At 57.7% G+C, this 19,704-nt stretch overlaps 4 protein-coding genes and 1 non-coding gene across 5 annotated transcripts; 2 read left to right on the top strand and 3 right to left on the bottom strand.

Moving 5' to 3' along the window:
* Positions 1 to 598: 598 nt before the first annotated feature.
* On the top strand, positions 599 to 1,617 carry LOC148092135 (interferon-induced transmembrane protein 3-like). Its single transcript, XM_087822498.1, has 3 exons — positions 599 to 850; positions 1,275 to 1,299; positions 1,431 to 1,617. The coding sequence occupies exons 1-3, from the start codon at positions 661 to 663 to the stop codon at positions 1,564 to 1,566; spliced, it is 351 nt and encodes a 116-aa protein (XP_087678624.1). The 5' UTR covers positions 599 to 660; the 3' UTR covers positions 1,567 to 1,617.
* A 62-nt stretch (positions 1,618 to 1,679) lies between these two features.
* LOC148092134 (U6 spliceosomal RNA) lies at positions 1,680 to 1,786 on the top strand. Its single transcript, XR_015715339.1, has one exon. It is a non-coding gene; the product is annotated as a U6 spliceosomal RNA (small nuclear RNA).
* Positions 1,787 to 5,205: 3,419 nt separating this feature from the next.
* Positions 5,206 to 6,316, bottom strand: LOC148092133 (interferon-induced transmembrane protein 1-like). The gene is made up of 2 exons (XM_087822497.1): positions 6,110 to 6,316; positions 5,206 to 5,533 (listed from the first exon to the last, which is right to left on the bottom strand). The coding sequence occupies exons 1-2, from the start codon at positions 6,293 to 6,295 to the stop codon at positions 5,360 to 5,362; spliced, it is 360 nt and encodes a 119-aa protein (XP_087678623.1). The 5' UTR covers positions 6,296 to 6,316; the 3' UTR covers positions 5,206 to 5,359.
* Positions 6,317 to 9,401: 3,085 nt separating this feature from the next.
* On the bottom strand, positions 9,402 to 10,530 carry LOC107542340 (interferon-induced transmembrane protein 3-like). The gene is made up of 2 exons (XM_016219624.2): positions 10,182 to 10,530; positions 9,402 to 9,667 (listed from the first exon to the last, which is right to left on the bottom strand). The coding sequence occupies exons 1-2, from the start codon at positions 10,428 to 10,430 to the stop codon at positions 9,515 to 9,517; spliced, it is 402 nt and encodes a 133-aa protein (XP_016075110.2). The 5' UTR covers positions 10,431 to 10,530; the 3' UTR covers positions 9,402 to 9,514.
* Positions 10,531 to 14,098: 3,568 nt separating this feature from the next.
* On the bottom strand, positions 14,099 to 15,212 carry LOC107542348 (interferon-induced transmembrane protein 2-like). The gene is made up of 2 exons (XM_016219640.2): positions 14,947 to 15,212; positions 14,099 to 14,350 (listed from the first exon to the last, which is right to left on the bottom strand). The coding sequence occupies exons 1-2, from the start codon at positions 15,130 to 15,132 to the stop codon at positions 14,177 to 14,179; spliced, it is 360 nt and encodes a 119-aa protein (XP_016075126.2). The 5' UTR covers positions 15,133 to 15,212; the 3' UTR covers positions 14,099 to 14,176.
* Positions 15,213 to 19,704: the final 4,492 nt, after the last annotated feature.

Here is a 19,704-nt window from a genome sequence, read left to right as displayed (position 1 = left end):
GGCTCAACCTCCATGCCCTCTGACTGCCCAGTGCACCTGGCCTCCATCAGTGGGTCAGTGGGGTCCAGGGGAACACAGAGCCACACCAGCTATTCAACAGGACAATTTCACATAGCAATAGGCTGCAGGGAACACGTGCAGGAAGCAACTGGCGCCCTGTGGGGGACCCAGGGGAGATGCTCACATGATCAGAATCTGGAAAGGTGGAAGGGGCCCCAGCACCAGAGACCCAGACTTCTGGGCCACCTAGTAGGAGCCCTGCATGGAGACCGTGAGACCTACACAGCCTCAGGCCTGAGGTGCGGAATGGACCGGGTGGCTCCAAGCCGGGAAAAGTCCCCAGGACTCACCCCAGTCCTCCTTGAGGAGACAAGTCCTGACACAAGTGACAGGGACAGAAAATTCACAATTGGACTGCAGAATTTCCCCCCAATTTCTTATGTCACTTGACACATAGATTTCTTCCACCCTCTTAGGACCCGCCCAGATCACCAGTTTTGGAAACAACAGGAAACACACATTTCTGAGAAATCAGAACTACCTGGGGGAGGGAGGGGCCTGAGCACTGTCCCAGCATCTGCACCCACACAGCTCAGGTCTCTGCTTCAGGAAGCTTCCACCTGCTTCACCTGGGACCACAGCTGCTCCCCAAAGCCAGAGATGATCAATCAGGAACATGAGGTGGTCAACCTGGGGGGTCCCCAGAACTCAGGGCCCATGATGTCCACCGTGGTCAACATCCAGACAGAGACCGTCGTGCCCGACCACATCGTCTGGTCCCTGTTCAACACGCTCTTCTTCAACACCTGCTGCCTGGGCTTTGTGGCCTTCGCCTTCTCCGTGAAGGTGGGTGTGTGCCTGGGGGCTTCTCCAGAAAGTGTGTGTGAGCCCACAGGGGTCTGCTGCCCAGATGGCCCTGGGGACTGGGGAGCTCTTGTGTGTGTGTGTGTGTGTGTGTGTGTGTGTGTGTGTGTGTGTGTGTGCAGGTCACGATGAGGCTGCATGGGATGCATGGGGATGGCAGGGTCAGCCTTTGTCCCCAGGACCCCAAGCAGTTCCCTACTGACCATACCAGAAATTGCATCCCTCAGACTCACCATGAGGCTCTGAGGCTCTGAGGCTCTGTCAGAAAGAACAAAAGTACTCAGAAAACTCTGACCCTTGGTGGGTGAGAGGCCAGCAAATGGGCCAGGGCAGGGGGAGAGGAGTCCGGAGACCCCTGGAGAAGCTGAGAGTCTGGGGGGGGGGGGTCACCCTGGCCCTGTACTGCTCAGGCTCCAGGGACACACAGAGGGGAGGGTCCCTGATCTGGTTGAAGGGCAGGTGGAGGCTGGTCTGGGCAGGGACCAGGCAGGGGGGGACCTGAGTCATAGCACCTGGCTCTCCCCAGGACCTGCTCCAGGCCCCACTCACCATCTCTTCTCCCCCAGTCTAGGGATCGGGGCCCAGAGCTATGCGTCCACCGCCAAGTGCCTGAACATCTGGGCCCTGGTCTTGGGCATCCTTGTGTCCATCATTTTCATCATTTTATTTGCCAGTGGCTTACTAAGTTTCAGGCAATTCTGACATCATAAAGGGTGATGGAGGCCACCTGTAGCTGCCCTTAGCCTGAGGCTGTCATCCTTTTCACAGCTGTTTATATGCACATGTGTCTACAATGGAACTTAATAAGGGACTAGGCGCTCGATTCTGCAGCACATATACTAAAATTGGAACAATACAGAGATGATTAGCATGACCCCTGCCCAAGGATGACACCCAAATTCCTGAAGCGTTCCATACTTTTCAGAGACATGCAAATTAAAACCACACTGAGGTCTCACCTCACACCTGTCAGAATGGCTCCATCAACAAATCAACAAACGCCATGTGCTGGCGAGGGTGTGGGGAAAGGGGACCCTGGGGCACTGCTGGTGGGAATGCAGACTGGGGCAGCCACTATGGAAAACAGTATGGGGGGGTCCTCAAAAAATTAAAAATGGAGCTGCCTTTTGACCCAGTGATTCCACTCCTAGGAATGTATCCTAAAATCCTGAAACAGTAATCAGAAAGAATATATGTTCATAGCAGCACAGTTTACAGTAGCTAAGATCTGGAAACAGCCAAGTGCCCATCAGCAGATGAGTGGATGAAAAGCTGTGGGACATTCACACCATGGACACTACGCAGCTGTAAAGGAGGATCTCGTGCCCTTTGGGACAGCATGGAGGGACCTGGAGAACATTATGCTGAGTGAGATAAGCCAGGCAGAGGAAGACAAACATCACATGATCTCGCTTATACGTGGAATATGAAGAACTTAATAAGCTGATGAACAGAATAGATTCAACGAATGTCAGAGGGAGGGAGGAGGGCGGGTGGCTGGAGGGGGAGAGAGTAACCAAAGAACTAATATGCAGAGATGCACAGCCCAGGACACGACAATGGTGGGGAGAGGGACTGGGGAGGCGGATGGGACGGGGTGGAACGGGTAACTGGGGAGAAAAAGGGACATCTGTAATGTTTTAAACAAAAATAAAATTTTAAAAATAAAAATAAAAATAAGGGGACATGTACGTGACAATGCTGTGAGAGAGGCTCTTGGGAGAGCCCCAGCCTGCCCTGAGACTGCGCCCACCCGCACCTGCCCCACCTCGCTGCCCCGGGTGGGGTGGAGCCTGTCCTCAGGCCTTACCTTACTTGGCCCCACGCGAGGAGCAACACGGAAAAGGGTCGGGGGGGGCGGGGGGGGGCTCTCTCCTTCCCAGGGATCTGAGCCCTGGCCCAGGACGGAGTCACTGCGGAACAGGGCCCTGGCCCAGAACACGTGGTCCAAGGCCCCCATCACTCCAGAAGGCTTCGGGGACACGACTTGGGGAGCCCAGAGGCCGCCTGTGGAGAGAGCCCGTGTTTCCTGCTCCTCAGGTGCGAGAGAATCCCTGAAATCAGCTCCGTACCCGGTTCTGTCACGGTTCCCAGGGGCGTGGGCACAGGGCGCCCCGGGGGGACCCGCCTTCAGCAGCGGGGCGCGCGCTGGGCGCTGGGCGCTGGGCGCTGGGCCGGCCAAGCCCGCCCCTTTCTCCCCGCGCGCCCCACACGGGCCGCGGATCTCCCGCCCCTCACCCACGCCCCCCACCCGCCCCCAGCAGCAGCGCCTGACTCCTGAGGCGGCTGGCAGGTTGGGGTCCCCAGGATGAGCCACGGGGCCCCAGCAGGGCGCCCCTGTCCCCAGGGTCCCAGGTCTGAGCAGGAGGGGGTCGGGCCCGGGAGGATGGTCCGGGAGGTGCGAGGCCCGCGGGCCTGCCCCCCGGGGGAGAAACGCGCTGCTGCGCGGGGAGAGGCCGCGGTGCGGGGAGGGGCCGCGGTGCGGGGAGGGGCGGCGGTGCGGGGAGACGACGCTGTGCGGGGAGGGGCCGCGGTGCGGGGAGACGACGCTGTGCGGGGAGAGGCCGCGGTGCGGGGAGACGACGCTGTGCGGGGAGGGGCCGCGGTGCGGGGAGACGACGCTGTGCGGGGAGAGGCCGCGGTGCGGGGAGACGACGCTGTGCGGGGAGGGGCCGCGGTGCGGGGAGAGGCCGCGGTGCGGGGAGACGACGCTGTGCGGGGAGAGGCCGCGGTGCGGGGAGAGGCCGCCGCGCGGGGAGAGGCCGCGGTGCGAGGAGACGACGCTGCGCGGGAGGCCGGGACCTCAGAGCCGGGACCCCAGAGCCGGAGGGGCGACGACGCCCCGAGATCCCCCGCCCCCGCCGCTCTCTGGCCCCGCCCAGCCTCCACCGCACCCACAGTCCCGGCCGCGCCCCCCCTGGGCCGGGTGACGCCTGGTCCGCCGGCACCCGGGCCACAGCTGCTGGCGGGGCTCCCAGGACTCAGGCCGCTCGCTGTCCCTCCGACTGAACACTGTCCCTCCCCGGACACTGGCTGCCCCGCCTGCAGTCGGGCCCGCGGGAAGCCCCGGCGCGCGTGTAATTTTTCCGGAGCCCGAGGTCACGGGCGCCTTGCTGGCTGCAGGCGGGGTCTCCCCGCAGCACCTGCGCCCCAGTCGCCGCGGCTCAGGGGCTCCTTCCCGCCGAGCGCGCCCCTGCCCGCGGCCCCTCGGGGGTACGCCCGCGCCGGGCGGGGTCACGTGGCGGCGCCCCCCTCCGTCCTGCCGGGCGCAAATCCTCCCCCAACCCCGAGGAGGGTTCTCCCACCTCAGGACCATCTTCCCTGGGCCTGAGCCCCCTCGTGCTCACCGGGGGACCCCGGGAACAGGGGCGCCCTTGGAGGCATCGCCTACCACAGACGAAGCACCCACGTTTGGCCCAGGAGTTGGGTGCTGCAGGGGGTGTCGCAAAGGGGGCGTGGGGGTTTGGGTTGTCCGCCCCTCGTGGGTGCCCCGACTGAACGGAGAGCCCATCGGGAACAGCTGCCGCCCACAGACCACAGCAAGGGACTGACTTCGCCCCACAGCTGGAACCCGGGGGAGGCCAGGCCCCCAAAGGGCAAGGCCCATGGAGACATGGGTCCACCTCGCTGACACCAGCCTGTGGTCACCTGGACTTCGCCAGCCTCTCAGGGTCACTGTGCAGGGAGTGGGGGGTCAAGCTGAGGACCGCTCCATTCCCATGTGCATCCCGGGCCCTGGCAAAGGCTCACCCCCAAAGCCCGAGGGTGCCCACCGCCTGAGACCCTCCTGGGCACTGGCAGCAGCTCCAGCCAGCAAGCCCAGCTGGTTTGCTGGGAGGATGGGTCCTTCCTCTCAGGGTTTCTGTCCATCGGGCTGAACACTCTGTCCCTCCCTGGCCACTGGCTGCACCTGCCCCTGTACCCTGCAGAGGAGCAAGAACAGAGCTGGGGGCTGGAGGAGGCAGGAGGACACAGCAATGGTGGGACCGCCCAGGAGGGGCTGCGGGGTCGGGGCTCCATCCCTGCACCCCACATGCAAACCCCATGGCCTCCCAGAGGACTCGCCTGCCGCACTCACCCAGCACCACTGCTCCCAGCCAGCCCAGAGGCAGGGAGGCTTGTCCTCGGGCCCAAGGGTGCTCTGGACCCAGTGCCCCTTGGGTCAGGGCTTAGGCACTGGAGGGAGGGACCCCCATCCTAGGACCATGGTCCAGCTGCTGCTCCCAGCGGGAGGCCAGGAACATCTCAGAAAGTGTTGGGTCCCTCTCAGAGCAGCAAGCAGGTAGGAGAGGGGGTGCTGGGGCTGTCTCAGGGGCAGGCTGGGGACCCCGCAGTTCCCTGCCCAGGAAATGTCAGCATCGTCACATACAAGTGCACTTTATTGAGTTCAGCTGCACATAGCTCTATTCTGTACAAAGTGCTGGGTACAGGGATGGGCCCCCAGGGCAGGGTTCACAGAGGGTAGGGGCACTTGGTCACATGCCCTAGGTGGGGACTAGTACCCCCTCCGCATTGCATTGAAGAATCCAGGGAGCACAAACGCCAGAAGAACAATGACTCCGATGGTGGAAAAGATGCCCAAGACCAGGGCCCAGATGTTCAGGCACTTGGCGGTGGACGCATAGCTCTGGGCCCCAATCATGTCTCTCACCATCTTCCGGTCCCTAGACTGGGGGAGAAGAGATGGTGAGGGGGGCTGGAGCAGGTCCTGGGGAGAGCCAGGTGCTATGACTCCCTGGCTGGTCCCTGCCCAGACCAGGTTCCACCTGCCCTCAGACAGATCAGGGACCCTCCCATCCCTGTTCCCTGGAGACTGAGCAGGACAGGGCCAGGCACACCCGTCCCTCACAGACTCCACCTGTCCAGGGGTCTCAGGGCTCCTCCTCCCCCTGCCCTGGCCCCTTGGCTGTCCTCTCACCCCACCCCGAGTCAGCATCTTTAAGGACCTTTCCTTCTTCTGGACCAGACTTAAGGTTTGAGCCAGATGTGTGAAGGGTGTAATTTCTCTACTTAGGGTGGAAGGAGGGCTCTTGGGGATGGTGGAGACAGAGCTGACCCTCCCACCCACTTGCCCGTCCATGCAGCCCCACCGCAAACCCTCCCTGGGAATGAACCCCACCCAACCACACACATCCACACAGAAAAGCATTCTCACTAGGGGTCCCCAGTCCCCAGGGCCATCTGGGCAGCAGACCCCTGTGGGCTCACACACACTTTCTGGAGAAGCCCCCAGGCACACACCCACCTTCACGGAGAAGGCGAAGGCCACAAAGCCCAGGCAGCAGTAGTTGAAGAAGAGCGTGTTGAACAGGGACCAGACGATGTGGTCGGGCACGACGGTCTCTGTCTGGATGTTGACCACGGTGGACATCATGGGCCCTGAGTTCTGGGGACCCCCCAGGTTGACCAACTCATGTTCCTGCTTGATCATCTCTGGCTTTGGGGAGCAGCTGTGGTCCCAGGTGAAGCAGGTGGAAGCTTCCTGAAGCAGAGACCTGAGCAGTGTGGGTGCAGATGCTGGGACAGTGCTCAGGATCCCTCCCTCTTTAAGGCAGTTTTGATTTCTCGGAAGTTTCTATTTCCTGTTGTTTGTGAGTTGGTAATTGGCTGGTTACTAGGGGTGGTGAAGAATAGAATGAATGTCTCTGAAAACATTATGGTCTTGTTTTCCAGGCTGGGTCACAGAATTTCCAGTTTCAAGGTCCTGCTAGGGGCCCTTGTAGAGTGAAACAGCAGAGGCCTTGGCTGATGACCTTGCAGGGGTGAACACTTGAGTTAATTATTAATCTGATTATAGATACCTTGACTCTCTTTGTCTTATTTTAAATTTAATTTTTAATTTTTTACAGGGCAGAGGTTGTCACAAGTGCATGTCTGACCAGCAGTGTCACCGCCACCACCTGGACCTTGGCACACCTCCTGACCTCCTACCTCAGACCTACCAAATCTGAACCTCAGGCTACCCCCCCCACTCCTGCTCCCACCCCAGCATCCGTTTTAAGAAATTGTCCAAATGATTCTGATGCCCAAGTTTGAGAACTCCTGACACAAAGAGATGTAAAATGCTTATGAGTAGATGGATTAAAATTGGGTCTTACTAGCCCTGGTAGACATTAAGTTTGGTGTCAGCCTGTGGTTGTTGCAGGGTGACGGCTGTCACTGTAGTGTTCTAGAACCACTTTCTGTCATGTGCACAGAACCTGAGTGACCATGTCACTTTGAGGAGCTGTTCACCTGAGGGCAGGTGAGCCCAAGGTGGTTCTGCCAAGTCTGCAATGTCTCCTCACCTCCAGTGTCTTCTCCAGCTTGGTCATAGAGCTCACAGAGAGCCAGGGTAGCTGTAACTAGGTGTCTTATTACAGCCATTTTCAAGTTTTTCTGAGACCTCAAAAGACTTTATTTTTTAATAGAAGAAACAGAGCCCAGCTGGTGGGGTTCAGTGGTTGAGCATCAGCCCATGAGCCAAGCAAGAAGTCAAGGTTGGATTCCCAGACAGGGCACCTGCCTGGGTTTTGGGCTCCATCCCCAGTAGGGGGCGATGTACTGGGGGTGTTTCTCTCATCACTGATGTTTCTTTTTCTTTTTTTAGTTTTGTTTTTTTAATATATCTTTATTGATTTCAGAGAGAGGAAAGGAGAGGGAGAGAGAGAGAGATAGAAACATCAATGATGAGAGAGTCATTGATCAAGCCCTGGTCGCCTGGATCAACCGCTGAGCCAGGCCCGGCGGGGCTCATCACTGATGTCTCTCTCTTTCTCTCTCCTCCTCTCCCTTCCTCTCTCCCTCAAATCAACAAATTATATATATATGCTAGTTTTTTTAAAAAAGGAAACAGCGGGTCTCATGAGCATGCTGGGGGCAGGCTTTGGGGATGGCATGCTGCAGTTTTCATCAAACGGGCCCCACTCCCACGTCCAGATCCATACGGGGCCGCCACGGCCGAGGATCCCCCCACCCGCAGACTGCTACAGCCTCCATCGGGACTAACGTCCCGCGGGCTCAGGCCCAGGGAAGATGGTCCTGCAGCTGCCAGATCCGCTCCTCGGGGTTGGGGAAGGGTTTGCTCCGGGGCAGGACAGGAGAGGGGGCGCCGCCATGTGACCCCGACCCCGTCCGTGGGCCCAGGGCCGGTCGGACATCCCGACGGACAGCGGGCAGGAAGCGCGCGCGGCGCGGGAAGGACCCTCTGAGCCGCCGTGACTCGGGACGGAGGTGCTGCGGCGGGAGACCCCGTCTGCAGCCAGCAAGGCGCCGTGGTCTTCGGGAAAGCTGCTGGGCCTCCTGAGGCTTCACTCAGGCGCACACGCAGGTCAGTGGAAGGCCCTGGGTGCCGGCGGCTGGGCCGCGGGGACCCAGCAGCGAGCACCCCGAGTCCCGGGCGCCCACCAGCAGCTAGCTCTGCTGGGACGCGGTGGACCCGGCGTCGCGGGTCACCCAGGTGGGCGTTGCTCGGACGGTGGGTGGGGCGGGGGCCTGGGCGGGGTCGAAAGGGTCCTGGGCCCCGCAGGCGGTGGGAGGGCGGGGCCTCGCCGGGGCGGGGCCAGGGGTGGGGCGGGGCCTCGCCGGGGCGGGGCCATGAGGTGGGCGGGGTCTCGCAGGGGCAGGGCAGGGCCGTGCGGTGGGGGCGGGGCGGGCGGCGGGTGAAATCGGGGCCGGGCTCGGGCCCGGGGACCAGCGCGGAGCCGGGCAGGCGGGCTAGACGCTGCCCGAAGGGCGGGTGAGCCTGCCCGGGAAAGACGGGAGCCCCGGCCCGTTTGTTCAGCGGTTAGGGCGTCGCCCAGGACTGCAGGGACCCCGCGAGTCCGTCCAAGGGCTCGCACCCGGTGCGAGTGCGGTCCCCGGGCTCGGTCGGGGCGCGAGCGGGAGGCCCCGAATCGCCGCCCTCACGTCGATGTTTCCCTCCCTCCCTCCATCTCCCACTCTCAGGGAAGCAACGCGGAAAGTACCGCGGTGAGGCTTAAAACCAAGAGAGAAAGAAAAGGCGGGAAGCAGTTGGGCGGGACCAGAGCCGTGCGGGCGAGGCCAGGTGCGTGGGGGAGCCGCGGGGGGGGGCGGAGCCGAGGGCCGGGCTGGGGGCGGGGCGAGGGCCAGGCTGGGGGCGGGGCGGAGCTGGGGGCGGGGCGGGGCGGGGCTGAGGGCCGGGCTCGGGGCGGGCAGGGCGCCGAGCCTCGGGGCGGGACTGCGTGGGGGCGGGTCCAGGCGGGTGGGCGAGGCGCAGAGGGGGGCACGGGCACCACTGAGAAGTGGGCGCATAACCGGTGTTTCCCCAGCCGCCCCGGGAACGCTAGAGGCCTGGGAGAAGGGGCAGAGCGGGGACGGGAAGGGGGACGGGAGGGGACAGTCCTGAGAGAGCCCATCCCGGCCTTGAGGCGGCGCGAGGGCAGAGAAGGGGACAGGCGCGCCCCCTGCGGGAGGATGGCCTGGCCGCTCCTGGCTGTGCACCGGACCCTTGCTCACCTCTGGGCAGCAAGCAGGTGGGACAGGTGGGGTTGCTCAGCCTCAGGGGCAGGCTGGGACTCTCCAAATAAGCACAGCACTGTCACAAAGGTGGTTTATTAAATTCCATTGTAAACACGTGTGCGTTTAAGCAGCTGGGACGGGGTGACCACCTCAGGCTTTAGGCAGCTATCAGGAACCTAGTAACTGTAATTCAGTGATTTGACACCAGCACAAGGACCGCCGTGATGATGACAGCAAGGATGGAAAGGATGCCCAGGACCACCGCCCAGATGTTCAGGCACTTGGCGGTGGACGCATAGCTCTGGGCCCCGATCACGTCTCCCACCATCTTCCGGTCCCTAGACTGGGGGAGAAGAGATGGTGAGGGGGGCTGGAGCATGTCCTGGGGAGAGCCAAGTGCTATGACTCAGGTCCTCCCCTGCCTGGTCCCTGCCCAGACCAGCCTCCACCTGCCCTCACTCCCCTCCCTGTTCCCTGGAGCCTGAGCAGGACAGGGCCAAATGGACACCCCCCCCCCCCCAAATCTCAGCCTCTCCAGAGGTCTCAGGGCTCCTCTCCCCCTGCCCTGACCCCTTTGCTGGGATCACCCCACCAGGGGGCAGGTTTTTCTGAGCCCCTTTGTTTTTTCTGAAAGAGTGGTAGAGCCACATGGATATAATTTTTTGTATGGTCAGTAGGGAATTTCATGGAGTCCTGAAGACATAAGCTGACCCTGCCACTCCCATGCAGCCTCATTGTGACCTGCGCGCACACACACACACACACACACGGGCTCCCCCATCCCAAGGGCTTCCTTGGCAAGAGACGCCTGTGGGCTCACACACACTTTCTGGAGAAGCCCCCAGGCACACACCCACCTTCACGGAGAAGGCGAAGGCCACAAAGCCCAGGCAGCAGGTGTTGAAGAAGAGCGTGTTGAACAGGGACCAGACGATGTGGTCGGGCACGACGGTGTCGGTCTGGATGTTGATCACTGTCGTCCTCGCTGGCGCTGGACTCTGGGAGCCCCCCAGGACGGACACCTCATGTTCCTCCTTGAGCACCTCATAGGATGGGGGGCCTCTGGTGTGGGAGCCGCTGAAGAAGGTCTGGGGACTGTGGTTCATGGTGTCAAAGGAGGGCAGAAACTGTCCGGATCCCAGGATAACAGAGCCCAAGTGATAGTTTCGTTTTCCCCAAAGCTCCTTTTTGGCTGTGTTCCTAGAGGGCGTCAAAATTGCTGGAGTGTCATGTTGCACAAGAGCCCAGCGGAGGAAGGCTGAGGGCCTGGGGGGGGGTGTCTTCCTGTCCCTGTCACTCCAGTCAGACCTCCTCTCAGCTACCTCAGTTCCTCAATTAGGGTGTGAGGGGATCTCAGGGTTTTTTCTGTAGTCTCTGAAGTCACGCCCCTGAAGGGGAGCAGAATTTGTCATTACAAATTTTGCTTCTTGGCGTAAGGATTATTTTAGGTTTATTGTTTTACAAAACAGAGAAGCTCTGAAATCCCCTTTGTAATGCTCATTTACATTTTCAGGGAGTCTTCCCGCTCTAAAAGAAGGGCTTCCCTCGTCTCTAAAAGCTTCTGTCAATGCAGCACAAAAGCGGATCTGCCTAACTAACTACCCTGTTTGCTGTGCTTTTCCTGGTCACTTCCCTCCACTGGCTCCTGACACTCCACTCCATGTTTTGTGTTCAGCTAGAGATGATGTTTAAGGTGGTTGCTTGGCCTTTCCTGAGCTACTCAGTTTTCTGGGTCTCTCCCATGTATGCAGGAGATACACAAGTTGTTAAACTCCTGGTTTTCTACTGTTAATCTGTGTTTTTTGTGTGTTTTTTGTTATAATCCTCTCCCCAGGACATGTTTTTTTATTGATTTTAGAGAGAGGAAGGGAGGGAGAGAGAGAGAAATGTCAATGTGAGAGAGAAACATCTATTGGTTGCCTCCCAAATACACCATGACCTGCAACCTAGGTGTGTGCCCTGTCCGGGAATCAAACCAGCCACACAGGCCAGAGCAGATCAAAGCTCCTGATGGCAGATCCGGCAACCTGAGAGAGGCCCCTTTCACAGCAGACTGGGAAATGCGGAGAAGGGCATTCCCCCCAAGAGGGAGAAGGGAAAGAAGCCACTGTAAGGAAAGGCTGTCCAGGTCTGCTCTGCTCACTTGGGAAATCGGTCTCCTTCAGAGGCTGCCCACCTCCACTTGTGGACAGCTGTAGAATCAGATCAACAGATGGGCATGCAGCTGCAGCAGGGTTTGGTGCCTTCTTGGGGAGTGACACACGCTTCCTAGGGTCTGCTCCCTGGGGTTCAGCAGCACATGGCATGTCTGCAGCACCTGGCGGGGCCCTTCCAGCTGGGCTGGAGGTGTCTTCTGCAGTAAACAGAGTCCCCAGGTTGCAGAGTGTGGAGTTGGGGGTTCCCTTCCTCTGGGAGCCCAGCACCAGGCTCGCTCTACCAGAGCATGGTTGTTCTCAGTAGAAGCAGCTGGGCCATGACAATAAATCGTGTTTCCTGTCATCAACGATGGGTGGAAAGAAGCAGGAGCCAGATGCTCAGGTCGTCCTGGAATCATTTTAAATGGTGAGAACTCATGAGCCTGGAGGGGGTGGACCTGAGATTTAAAAGGACCAAGGACAGTGCCGTTGGCCAGGGTGTTTGGAGGTTCAGTATACATTTTTCCAATTGGATCTTAATAAGACCCTTAGCACATTTGACTACACCTGAGGGCTGAGATAGAGAGTGCAGTGAGAAGGTAAAATTGGTCAAATAGCCCAGACTTGTTGAGAACCTGAGCAGTGAAACGGGTTCCTGGGTTGCTGTGCAGTCCCCGAAGGTTCCCAGCTGGGATAATCTTCTCTAACAGAACTTCAGCCAGAGAAGAGGCAGTGGCCTGTCCACAAGGAAAAGCTTCCGTCCAGTGGGGCACATGCCAACCACGACTAGCTCACCTCTTTATCCATGAGATGGGAGAGCTGCATGGTATCTATTGGCCAAACCTCCAATGGTCTGTGAAGCTTATTTGAAAGGTCCAGGGCTGTGTGGACAGGCTTCCCTGGGTTGTTCTTTGCACCGGTGGACAGTGAGGTGGGTGCTTTTCACGGCCTTGTTACTGTCTCCATGCACTGCTGACGCTCAAACACGCTCCTGTCCGAGGACCATGGCTAATGCGCAGACAGCTGTCAGGATGGAAACCTAGCATCTCCAGGAGGACAGGGCTGTGAGCTCGTCTGAATAGGAGCTTTCCTTTCCTCACAGCAACGACTGGCGTTCCAACCTCGTGATTCCTTTTCTGGGGCCAGTTGTTGGGCCTCTCTGAACAGTTTTTCTAAATTATCCTTTGGAGATGTACCCTCTGGGCGATAACAGAGGTGTGCCTGCCTGCTGCTGGCTCCTTCAGGGCAGCATTGCTAGCAGGATGTCACAAAGTGATTTCCCTGAGCCTCCAGGGAGTCACGTTTAGAATGTCCTGGGACCTTTAATAATAGGGGAAGTGGCAGGTAAATGTATAGTGTCCAATAATCCCAGAACACACAGGTCACTTTTACTTTTGTTTCCACTGGAAGGAAGCCATGTAGCTTCTACAGCTTTCCAAATTCACGATCTGCCGTGAAGACAGATCACTGTCAGCACGAAGGTCGGTGGTTCTGCCCTTGGTCAAAATACAGCCCCATGAGAGCACAGAGTTCAGCCAGCAAAGACAAAGGTGCTGCCTCGACAGCTTCCAGAGGGGTTGCCATGGCCTACCCAGCACAGCCCTCTCCACTCTCATTCCTGAAAACTGAGCAATCAGTGTCACCCACAGGGGTCTCCAGCAGATCACGAGGGGTCAGCAGGTGCTTGGTCAGTGTGAAGTAGTCTAGGAGCTTTGTGGGTACATGGGAGAGGAGACGAGGAACTGGATGAAGGTTACTAACATGTGAAAATGTCATGTGAGCCCGGCCGGCGTGCTCGGTGGTTGAGCTTCATCCTATAAACCAAATTAATAAATTATCTTTAAAAAAATTTTTTTTAAAAAAGATGCTGTCATGTCATGTGAAGAGTAGTTAACAGAGGACGTCGTAGGGTTTGGTGGGTGATTTGAGGACCCAGGAGGGCTCCCACTGCACGGAGTACACGGCTGGTCAGAGGGGGTCTCCTAACAGTTTCCTCTGTGGTTGGTACCGAAAGGGCAGTGGGCATAATGGCTCTAAGGTGGGCGGGGTGGGTGACTGGCAGAGCTGTGCCACCAGGTTGGTAGGTGCAGTGGGCAAAGCGTACCAGGTGAACAGGCGGGGTGTGGGCAGAGGGGCTGACAAGTAGGCAAGTGGGCCACGCGGGTGACTGGGGCTGGGGAAACGGCAGGAGAGGCCGTGGGCGCGGCCGGCAGCGGGCGGAGGGCCGGAATGGTGGGGCGCCGTGCGGGAGGGGAGTGAAGACTGGGGGCCAGGGCCAGGCGGAGGCGGCTGAGCTGGGGAGGCCGCCCTGGGGTTTCCCGCCTGCCCTAGGGAGAGCCTGTTCCCTCAGGCTTGGCCCGCAGTGAGACCTGGATTGAGACTGGGCGGTGGGGTGGGCGTGGGGGGCACTCCTGAGATAGCCCCTTGGAGGTCAGGTCCCGAGGCGGGGGAGGGCAGAGAGCAGGACAGATGTGCTCCTGCGGGGAGGGAGGTCTGGCCGATCCCGGCTTTGGATCCAGGCTCTTCCTGACCCCTGGGCAGCAAGCAGGTGGGGCAGGTGGTGATGGGCTCCGTCTCCTGGGCAGGCCTGGACTCTCAGCAGGGACCCCTCCCCAGGAAAAACACAGCATTGTCACACATATGTCCTTTATTGAATTCAGGGTAGACACATGTGTGTATAAACAGCTGGGGTGACTGCCTCAGGCTTTGGGCAGTTACTAAAAGTGCCCTCTAGCCTGATGAACCCCTGCAGTGATGACAACGACGACCGTGATGATGACAGCAAGGATGGAAAGGATGCCCAGGACCACCGCCCAGATGTTCAGGCACTTGGCGGTGGACGCATAGCTCTGGGCCCCGATCACGTCTCCCACCATCTTCCGGTCCCTAGACTGGGGGAGAAGAGATGGTGAGTGGGGCCTGCAGTGGGTCCTGGGGAGAGCCAGCTGCTATGACTCAGGTCCCCCCCTGCCTGGTCCCTGCCCAGACCAGCCTCTACCTGCCCTTCAGCCAGATCAGGGACCCTCCCCTCCCGGTTCCCTGGAGCCTGAGCAGGACAGGGCCAGAGGGACACCTCCCCCCTCACGGACTCAGCCTCTCCAGGGGTCTCCGGACTCCTCTCCCCCTGCCCTGGCCCCTTCGCTTGCCTCTCACCCACCAAGGGTCAGGGTTTTCTGAGTACTTTTGTTCTTTCTGACAGAGCCTCAGAGCCTCAGAGCCTCATGGTGAGTCTGAGGGATGCAATTTCTGGTATGGTCAGTAGGGAACTGCTTGGGGTCCTGGGGACAAAGGCTGACCCTGCCATCCCCATGCATCCCATGCAGCCTCATTGTGACCTGCACACACAGGTGCGCACACACACACACACACACACACACACACACACACACACACACACAAGAGCTCCCCAGTCCCCAGGGCCATCTGGGCAGCAGACCCCTGTGGGCTCACACACACTTTCTGGAGAAGCCCCCAGGCACACACCCACCTTCACGGAGTAGGCGAAGGCCGCAAAGCCCAGGCAGCAGGTGTTGAAGAAGAGCGTGTTGAACAGGGACCAGACGATGTGGTCGGGCACAACGGTCTCTGTCTGGATGTTGACCACGGTGGACATCATGGGCCCTGAGTTCTGGGGACCCCCCAGGTTGACCACCTCATGTTCCTGATTGATCATCTCTGGCTTTGGGGAGCAGCTGTGGTCCCAAGTGAAGCAGATGGAAGCTTCCTGAAGCAGAGACCTGAGCAGTGTGGGTGCAGATGCCGGGACAGTGCTCAGGCCCCTCCCTCCCTCGGATAGTTCTGATTTTTCAAAGTTTCTATTTCCTGGTGTTTTCAAGACTGGTGATACAGCCAGGTCCTAGAGGGGTGGACCAAATTACTGAGTGTCCTGTTACACTCGAACGAGATGGGAGGAAATCCGAGGTCTGAGTTTCCTGCTTCTCTCAATCAGGACTTCCCTCAGGGAAGACTGTAGTCCTGGGGAATTTCCTATCCTTCCCCCACCCCAGGTCCAAGCCTGTGCTGGTCTCACTGTCCTCATGCAGGGCCCCTACCTCTTGTCACCCGGACCCCACACTCTAGCCCTGGGGGAAATCCCTCCCTCACAGCCCACACCTCAGCTGTCACAGGCCTCCGCCCTGAAGTCCACGCTCCAGGTGGGGTGGGGTGCCTCCTGATTGCAGCCCAGGACCTGCAGTGCTCATGTTAAGTCTTGGGGGTTTTACAAGCCTTTTTGTAATGAATTTCCAAGGACCAATTACCGGAAAGGAGGGACAACTTGGTAACAGTTATGAAAACTCATGGAGCTTTCCACTGGACCAGGGATCTAAGACGGATGCTTCTGTGAATGTACTCAAATCAACGCTCTGTCCAAGCGGGTTGGTGAGCATGTGAAGAATGTGGGAGATGCCCCTTCCTGTTGTAAGGTCCAGGCCCTGGAAGGTCATGCTGTTCCTTTAAGGAACAGCAAGTCTGGACAAGGTCTCTTACTGGCCAAGGGGAGGAGGGGCTGGATGGTGGAGGTGGGGTGAGGGGTGCACAGGGAGCTGCCAAGGCCCATGGGGGACCAGTACAGCCCTAGGAGCACAGTCCAGGTGCAGTCCTGGCATGCACACCTTAGGTCAGGGGTTCTCCCAGGAGGCGGGTGGGCTGGGACTGCAGAACTGTCCACAGGACTGTGGGCCAGCCCTCCTCCCTCGTCACTGTGGGTGCTGGCTGTCCCTGCTCCTCAGCTGGGTGCTGGAGGTGGCAGCATGTGATTCCTCCCTTCAGCTCAGAGATCCGCTGAAGAGGAGACACAACCAGACATCCTACGGCGACTGCGCATCACTCCTGACCTCAGGTGACTGCAGGAGGCTGGGGGTTAGAGTGTCCACGTTTTTGTGACCAGATGTCTGAATGCGGCCGATGGTCACTACTGCTGTTCCCCAAATGCCTTTTTGGTTCTCCTGAGCAGGTTGCAGGGATGCATCTGCCGCCCCCTTGAATCTGGTCCCATCCCTAGGGAGTCACGGAGTCCTCCTTCCGCTAGGTCCTTGCCTGATGGTGGGGATCAGAGTCCCCCTGCCGACCTTACTGGACCTGTGGCAGCCTGGCCCCGCCTGCCCTGACAGCTGCTCCCTTTCTGTGGCCTCCTCAGCTCAGAGCGTTGAGCCTGGCTCCCATGTTCTCCACATCTTTTCCTGGCAGAACGTGGGAGATTTTGGAAGCACAGTGATGGATGAATGATGAATCACTTCCCAGCATCTCCAGGGGCTGTTGCCTGGTGCATTCAGTCTGTTGTTAGTCACTTCCTCTTTCCTCAGTGTGAAGTTTAATAAATTTACAGCAAAGTGCATGAACCATAAAACTCATGCTTTACGAATTGCTAAGAGGCCATCACCTACGAAATGGCCTCCCTTGCCAAACATTAGTGCATTGACCAGACACAGAAGGCAGCTACTCACCCTCCCAGGTACCAACCTCCCTCCCCACTGATGTCACCGCTGTCCTGACTTTATGGTGAACACCCATGTTTTTGTTTTCTGTTTTGTTGTTGTTAATCCTTACCTGAGGATATTTTTTTCATTGATTTTTAGAGAGTGGAAGGGAAGGAGGGAGGGAGGGAGGGAGGGAGGGAGGGAGGGAGGGAGGGAGGGAGGGAGGGAGGGAGGGAGGGAAATATCAAGGTGAGAGACACATTGATTGGTTGCCTCCCGCAAGTGCCCTGACTGGGGAAGGAGCAAACCTGCAACACAGATCCGTGCCCTTGACCGGGAATCGAGCCTGAGAGCCTTTGGTGCGTGGGTCAACGCTCCAACCGCTGAGCACACCAGCCAGGGCTATTTTATAACTTTTATAAAAAGTTATATTCATTCATTTATTTAACAAGGACTTACTGAGTGCCGACTCTGTGACAAGAGTTGCTGTGGCCCAGCCGGCATAGCTCAGCGGTTGAGCATCGACCTGTGAACCAGGAGGTCACGGTTTGATTCCAGGTCAGGGCACAGGCCTGGGTTTCAGGCTCCACCCCCAGTGGGGGGCCTGCAGGAGGCAGCCGATCAATGACTCTCTCATCACTGATGTGTCTATTTCTCTCTCCCTCTCCCTTCCTCTCCCTGAAATCAACACATTTTTAAAAAATAATATTAAGAATTTTAAAAAAAGAAAAAGAATTGCTGTGGGTGGTGGGCACACAGCCGGTCGGTGGTGTGTGGCGGCTGCACTGCAGACCAGCCCCTGTGCCCCGTCCATGCCCGCCGGGCACAGGGCCCTGCCCCAGTGCTATTGGACTTCCTCTCGGGACCTCCTGGGCCCCCATGCCCCGGCTGGCTTAAGCAGAACCTGCTGGGGGCTGGTGTGGTTGCTCTGCCTTCCTGCAGGCAGCCCTGTTCCCCCTTTGGTCGGTGGTGGTTGGCTCCCCAGAGGCTAGGCCTCAGTCCCCTCTTCTCGTAGGTGGCTCCACCTCTTCCTGGGCTTGTTTTTATTCTTTTTTGGTTCCTCCTCCAACGCAGGTGTTTGGGTGGGACACATCCTGAAGCTTCCGGAAAGACCTTTGTCACGCACTTACATCTGAGTGACAATTCCACTGGATAATAAAGTCTAGAATTTTTCCCAATGCTTTGAAACACCACCTGATAACCTTATAGGATTTGCTGAGAAATCTGCCATGAGTGTGATTCTTGCTCCCTTGGAGGTGATCTACTCCGGGAAAGTCTTCCTTGATATTCTGAGGCCTCCCTGCAGCCCGTCTAACTGTGGGTTACGTCCCCTCCTGCCTCTCTGTGGCCTTTGCACCTGCAGTCCTTCGTCTTTAATTCCTGGAACTCTAGCTTCTCTGGTTCTTCGAGTATTTCTTCTTCTCCAAGTCCCTTTCTTTTTGTTCTAGGACACGTCTCTCCACTCTATTTTGCATTTCCCATCCCTTTATTCTCCCAGGTGACCTCCTGGACCAGCTCTGGACTGATCTTGCAACACATCCATCTGCCCTTTGGTGGGCTCCCTCTGCTGTTTCTAATTCCAGTCATCATAAGGGTGATGAAAGCTGGCCCTTCCCAGCCACGAGGTCTGTACCAGGTCTGTTCTACATGCTTGACATATATCAGTAGTTAACCCTCATAGCAACCTTGTAAGTGCTGGTATTTTCCGCATTTTAGAATAGGAAATGGAGGCACAGCGACATTTGGAAACCTGCCCAAGGTCACACAGCTGAAAGGCGCAGAACAGGGATTGGCAGCAAGGCAGGCAATCTCCAGAGTCTGTCCTCTCAGCCACTATTCCACCTTTTATTTCTTCCAGCATGACCAACGTTGATTTTTCTCTAGCTCTGTATTCTGAAGCAACTTGAGGCTTATGAAGAAACTGTGAGACAGTACAGAGAGCTTCTGGGCTCCCCTCACCCAGGTTTTCCTGTTGCAATCGCCACCACATCACTGTGACTGAGACCAGGACTTGATCTTGATGCAAAACTGTTACTAAACTGAACGCCTGACTCAGAGGTCACTGATGTTAGAACTGATGTCCTTCCCCTGTGCCAGGTCCCTCGTCCAGCGTGTGACAGCCCCTCAGTCCTTGCCTGTCTTTCCTGCCGGTAGCACATGTGAGAGATCCACCAGTTACTTTGTAGCACAGTCCTCAGTTCTTTCTTGGGATTGGAATGATCTTTGGCAACAATGTTGCAGAAATGAAGTTGAACGCAGCTCACCACTGCTGACTTTCCAGCCTGTGATGTGACCCTGATCTCCCTAGGGTGGTGTCTGTGGGGTGTCTCCACGTAACATCACCGTTTTCGTGGTACATCGTTAACATATTGTGCAGATACTTTAACACCATGCAAAATATATCTCTCCCCAAACTTTGACTTGCAAATTCAGCCCATCAGTGGATCTTTCTATGATGATTATTATTGTGACATTTGCCTAATGGTGATTTTCTGTTTCCTTCTTTCCTCCCTCATTTACCAACTGCAGTTCTACCGCAAGGACGAGCTGTCCCTTCTCCCCGTGTACTCATTTAACCCGTTACTTATTTAGATCAGAGAGGATATTTATTCTTCTCTCAGTCCTGTTTTGCCTTTTGGAACTTTCTGGGATTGTTTCTGAATAATTTTGATCTGAAGTTGGTGAATACACGTATGAGAAACCTGTGGATACGGTGAGTCCACTATACATATTTTTGTTAGGTATGACCAATTTCCCTCCAAAATTGTTCCCTTTGCCTCTGCCAGGGATGTGTGAACGTTCTGGTTTCCCTACAGCTTCTCCAACAC

The sequence above is a fragment of the Miniopterus natalensis genome, chromosome 11 (assembly GCF_054644295.1).
Source record: "Miniopterus natalensis isolate mMinNat1 chromosome 11, mMinNat1.hap1, whole genome shotgun sequence".
NCBI classification, from domain to species: domain Eukaryota; kingdom Metazoa; phylum Chordata; class Mammalia; order Chiroptera; family Miniopteridae; genus Miniopterus; species Miniopterus natalensis.
The sequence above is the reverse complement of the archived record's forward strand: the minus strand, read 5'-3'. Positions and strand labels throughout refer to the sequence as shown.